Source organism: Coenobita brevimanus, chromosome 96 (assembly GCF_032717465.1).
Source record: "Coenobita brevimanus isolate Jiangsu-jjx chromosome 96, ASM3271746v2, whole genome shotgun sequence".
In the NCBI taxonomy this organism is placed as follows: domain Eukaryota; kingdom Metazoa; phylum Arthropoda; class Malacostraca; order Decapoda; family Coenobitidae; genus Coenobita; species Coenobita brevimanus.
This window is the reverse complement of record NC_137049.1, coordinates 3,977,717-3,983,593: the sequence shown is the minus strand read 5'-3', so window position 1 is coordinate 3,983,593 and position 5,877 is coordinate 3,977,717. Positions and strand designations below refer to the sequence as shown.

General features: G+C 42.8%; 1 protein-coding gene across 1 annotated transcript; it reads left to right on the top strand.

Annotated features, from left to right (window-relative positions):
- The first annotated feature begins 1,527 nt into the window (after positions 1-1,527).
- LOC145413402 (uncharacterized) lies at positions 1,528-2,454 on the top strand. Its single transcript, XM_080283088.1, has 2 exons — positions 1,528-1,766; positions 2,277-2,454. Exons 1-2 carry the CDS (start codon positions 1,528-1,530, stop codon positions 2,452-2,454), a joined length of 417 nt encoding a protein of 138 aa, XP_080139214.1.
- The last annotated feature ends 3,423 nt before the right edge of the window (positions 2,455-5,877 follow it).

Below are 5,877 nucleotides of genomic sequence, written 5' to 3'. Positions count from 1 at the left end.
GACATGCTGCACATATTTCTTCTGTGAATATCTTGCACACTCCTTCCACGTCCCCCATCTGCTCCAATTCATATTTACCCAATCGTTCCTCCACTTCTCTCTTATATTTTGCCTTTTTCTCATCCTCTTGTAACCTTTCCACTCTCCTTGCATCTACTCCTTCCTCCCGTCCTTCCCTTCTTCTATTTCTCCATTTTCCTTGGACCTTGATTCTGACCACCACCAAGTAGTGGTTAGAAAGTCCACTCCCCCAACCTCTATACGCTCTTGCACACACCCCTTCCCATCCTTTCATCCATACATACATAATCAATCGCTGCCTTCCGTTCATTCAGTTCACCACTCACCCTTCTCATCACTCGTCATGTATACCTGTGGATCATTTTGTGCCTGAAGAGGGTATTGGTTATCGCCAACCCCCTCCTGGCACAAATATCAATTAGCACTGCCACTCTCATTTATCTCAGCAGGCACACCCCACTCACCAACTACTCCATCCACCTTCACATTCCTTACTTTACCATTCATATCACCAGTCAAAAACACTCTCTCATGCCTTTCAAACTTTTCATGCACACTTCTACATTTGTCCAGAAATCTTCTCTTAGAAAAACTAGGGTGAATACATAGTCTCCTTCAACTGCGTTGGTGGAGGTAATCAGTACTGAAACCAGACCAGTTTATGGCAGATTATTAGTATTAGTATTATTTTAGGCCATCACAGAGCACATGCGAAATCTCAGCTAAAATGTTTCTGTGGTCTTAGTGAAGCATAATTTCTGAAGAGTTTCCTGAGTTACTTTTTAAAAAACTGCATGTCCTAATCGTGTATGGCAGGCGAAATGGTCATATGTTTAACGCTCAAAAATTCTCGTACCAGTCACTGTTCCATAGCAGAGCCCAACTACAGAGCTATGCATTCGACTGTCAGGAAATACAAAAGAAAATAATGTTTTAAAATTATTATGATAAATCACTATTTCCGTCGAAGCGCAAAAAGCAAGAAACTTATGACATCATTCTACAAAATAACCCTCAGTACACAGTGACTTCCAATTTCCTGAGTTAGAGTTTTATCAAAATAAGAAGTTTAATTCAAAGTTTTCTTCAAACAGCAAGAAGAAAAGAGCAAGCAACCATTGTTGTTATACACACTGGGTCTTGCGATGTACTGTTCATGCAATGTGACTTTTCCTTTATATTCTCTCCTGTGAAATTTCCATGTCAGTTTTTCCATGCTGCATGGTGATTTTTCTCACTTTTTCCCGGAGGGTTTGGGGGTGGGGGGAGCCTTCTTGCTTTACTATCCTTATCCTTCAACATATAGAGTTAGATCTCGTAGTCATATCTACTCTGTAACAAGCAGCGTCAGAAGGACCATAAGGTCTGTTGCTGTTTACTTTCCTTTGTAATCCTTTGTAAAAACTCAAACTTTGCTTCTGTTAGCTAGCTGCAACAAAGATGGTCTCAGTCAAATGAACAGCATTATAAACTCCATCAGTGTATGGTTGTGCAAGTAGTATTATCATGTGTGTTTATGTTTATGTTATTCCCGTATTGCCTCCCTTAGTTGTTACAACATATCCAGTGTTTGTTGTCGCCATCCATGACAAAGTTTCATTATCATCCCAGGTTCTTCTGGTGTTGGGTGTAGCTGCCATGGTGGTCGCCAGTCCTGAGAGTGTCCTTAACCTTGACCTGGATGACCTCCACCACGACATGAGCATCGACAGCGTCGAAGACAACACCGTCACTGGACAGTACAGGTGAAGACAGGTGTATTTAATTGCACGTAAAACCCAGTACAAAATGATACAGGAATAATTTTCATTCTACTACTGGGAGATAAAATGTAACATTAACTATAAGCAGAGAAATAAGTTTACATAAAATACATGTACGGTAAAATGTACTAATTACCCCCCCCCCTCTTCCAGTCACCTCTCTGCCCTTCTGCGGTACAGGGTAATTAACTACGCTTGGCGACTCAGGCAAAAACTAAAAACCACCCTAAGTCATTGATGTTGCCAGGTTTCCACAAACAGGGGGGAGGGGGCAAGGTAGGGTCAAGCCATATACTGGGAGGGGGGCTACTAACCCCACTGCAGCATGTAGGTGTGTCAGTCCGAAATTTCAAGGTGGGGCCAGTGGGGGGAGGGGTTAAGGGTCATACTGGTAGATCCACCACCCCCGTGGATTCTGAGAAAAATTAGGCGTAGTAGTTACCAGGTTAGAGTAAAAGGAGAATAGACACCAATCTCTTGCTCTTCCTCCAGCTGGACCTCTCCCGACGGCGACGAACATTTCGTCAGATACATCGCTGACAAGAACGGATACCGCGTCCTGGACTCTAACGCCGTCCCCATCACCATTGACGGCTTGAGGGCCAACGGAGAGCAGGGGGCGTTCACGTCTGACGAGAGAGACGCCTTCTCCTTCGAAGATAGGGATTAAGGGAAACATGGAAACTGATACGAAACTTAACATTATGGATCGTATTTTTGTCGACAAAAGAGACTCTGCTACAGCTCTTCCTCAGTTGTATATGCACCTTTATATCGTCTTGTACGTTACTGATCCAATGTATATTAATATTAATACTCTCGGGGTCGTATAACTCACTCAGTTTGATATTTTTAAGTGCCTGTCGTTAGCTGGGATAGAGTACTCTAGTTGTTCCTACAATTTTAGACATAAAAATATAAGCAAGAGAATGTTAATGTGCAATATGCAACAGACTAATGAGCAAGAGATGCTACGAAGTCTTTCATTCTGTAAAGAAAGTGTCTGAGGAAGATTTTTAGAGGAGTGTTAAAATCTTTTTTCATATTCCACGGCTTGTCTGACAGCCAGATTTGCAATGAGTGTGAGAATGAAAGGACAAAATGAAGTATAACATATATTGAAGATAGATTAAGGACTCATATGTAATTTGCTGTAAGTGCCCTTGGCATAAAAGTGTAGAAGCAAAGCGCCGCCACTTCTAGGACGAAAACGGGGGAAGTAAGGAAACAGGGCAGTGAGGCCTGTACGGGTTTGGATAATCAGATTTCAGCTCCATCGTTCCACTGGTAGGTTAGATCCATTTGGGTTGGGTTTGGATGGCATCTCTTCTCGAGTTGAAGATTCGTAGATTCAGTTCTGTTGCTTCACTGTTGGGTAAGATCCATCTGGGTTGGGTCTGGGTGGCATCTACTTTTGTTTGGGTGATTCGATGATTCAGATCCATTGCTTTACTGTTAAGTTAAATCTAACTGGGTCGAATCCGCGAGGCAACATTCTCGTTTTGGTGATTCGAAAACATAGTGCTAATCCACGCATCTCCCATACATAGAGGCAAACCACTAAAACCCAGTTCAACAGATCTAACTTAACCGTGAAGCGATGTAGATGAAACTTAAACCTAATGAGACGGACATTTAGCGCCATGTCAATTGTCTGATGTGATTGGAAGTGTGAAAGACTCTGAGATGGTTTGGTTATGGGGAGAGGATGGAGAATGAAAGACTGGCAAAGAGAACTGTATGTGTGTAAGGAGGAGGGGGAGGGGGGAGGGGAGAAAGGATGAGATGGAGGGATAGAATAGAGATATTCTGTATATGAAAAATGGGTGTGTGATTTGGAGGGAGGGCAGCCAAATGACAGAAAACAGGGAGATGTGGAGGATATTTATTTGTGGCGACTCCTTTAGGAATTAAGGCATCTAACGATAGATATACAGACAGACAGACAGACAGAAAGACAGAGAGATAGATTGACAGATACATACATGCATACGTCCAATACGGGGGAGTCAAAGGCTTTTCTTCCATTGACTCTCCTTCTCTTACTGGCTCCCTTCAACCTCTGTCTCTTCGCCGCACTGTTGCATCATTACCTCTGTTCTATCGCTACTTCAATGGTCACTGCTCCTATGAACTGTCTGCTTGCATCCCTCCACCTCTACGACGGCCGACGGGTGCGTTGCACCCGTCTAGGAACAAACTCTCATCTCTTTTCTGTCCAGCTCTCTAATATAAGAGTTAACCGTTACTCCCAGTCCTTCATTTATGCAACAGGTCACCTCTGGAACTGTCTCCCTCTGTCTGTATTTCCTTCTTCCTGTAATCTCCAGTCATTCAGAGGCAGTGTGTCCAGACATTTCGAAATGAACGTATCTTGAATTTGGCTCTTTTTGTATTGTTTTTCTTTCTTTTTTTTCTTGGAAGGAACGGTTGCGGGCTCCTAGCCTTTGGTTTCTTCTTTCTTGCATTAAAAAAGTACATACAATCTTTTCCTTAAACTATGATGGGTCTGCGAAGAGGTAGTGACTGATAATGAGAATTCCATTGGTTTGTGACCATATCTTGGCCTATATTCTCGTAGACTCGCGAGACTCCTTAACATCTTATTCATAACGATTTACTTTGCATGTTACAACCTTGTATCATATCCTAAGTTAACGATATACAGCCATGAGCAAAAGTTTTCGGTAGTGCGACCTGCCTTCCATTTTTCCCATTCCTCCCTCAACGACTGAGAGTATCCTTCCATCTCTCTCTTTCTCTCTCTCTCTCTCTCTCTCTCTCTCTCTCTCTCTCTCTCTCTCACTCACATACACACACATTTCTCCTTATCTGTCCTGCCCCTATATCTAACCCGGGGGTCCGTAAGTAGCGCTCCACAAGAAACTCACCTGGCAGTATGTTATATGTTGCAGGGACGGCTCAGTCTGCTGATGTGGGCGTAAGTGGGTGTAGGACATGAATAAATGAAGCAGGAGAGTCGCCCAGGGAAGTAGAACAGGAGCGTTACGGTATATAAGGCCGTCCTGTTCTGGAGTATTTTCAGCCAGTAGCTAAAAAAAAGGAAAAAAAAAAATGGCTTGATTTGCGCCCGAGTCAAATTTTGGGGCAAAGTTTGTTCTCCTCTTGTCTCTGTTTACTCAGTTGTATCAGTTCCAGATAACTGCAGCTCCTGATATTCCAAGATGACTAACCTAACGTACTGTTACCCTATGTTCATGTGATAACACCACTGACTAGGAAAGGTCAAGGTCAAGCATTGTCATAAAACCAAATTTGCTAGTGTGGGGTAGAATCACCCGCGATTTGCAGTTGCTGTCGTCTGTGGTGTCATACTGTTTTGAGCAAAGTGTGTACCGATACCTTTTTGGTCTATTGTACGCTAACTCAAAAAAAAAAAAAAATCCTGCAGGAAGGTCCCGATGACAGCCGAAGTGATCAGTACAGCTCGAGAGGGTCTAAGAATAATAATCTACTATCATCTGAGCTTTTCTTTTGTAACAAGCCTGACTAGCAAGCAATAAAGCTAGCAATATAATGCATCTTCATTAAAACTGGTCCATCAATGTTGGGTGGAATCATCAGAATGTTTGCAATAACCATGATCTGTCCCGTCAAACTGTCTCACGTCTACTGTGCATCGATATTGTTTAATTAATCTAATTGATTCATTAATTAATTTCCTGAGCAAGTGAATAACCGGAGTAAACCCCACTGTTACGTACAGTATTAAAAGAGAAGAACATCCCCTAGAAAAAGTTATCATTAATGACCCACGCGTAGTCGACATGCATTAATCATAGTCCAAGCCTTTTTCTCCAGACCATTCATCCTTCCTCCCTGCCCCACCCCAACCACCAGATCCATGTGAGAACTGAATTCAACTGATACATGGCGTGTGGTGTGGCTGTGTGGCTGTATATGAAGTTAGTCTGATGTTGAAACCTTATCATTTCCTGTACTTCCACACCTGACGAGCACACACGTTCACCAAGGCATATGAAGGGCATGAAGCTGTCTGTCTGTCTGTCTGTCTGCCTCTCTCTCTCTCTCTCTCTCTCTCTCTCTCTCTACACAGCTTTTTAAATTCATA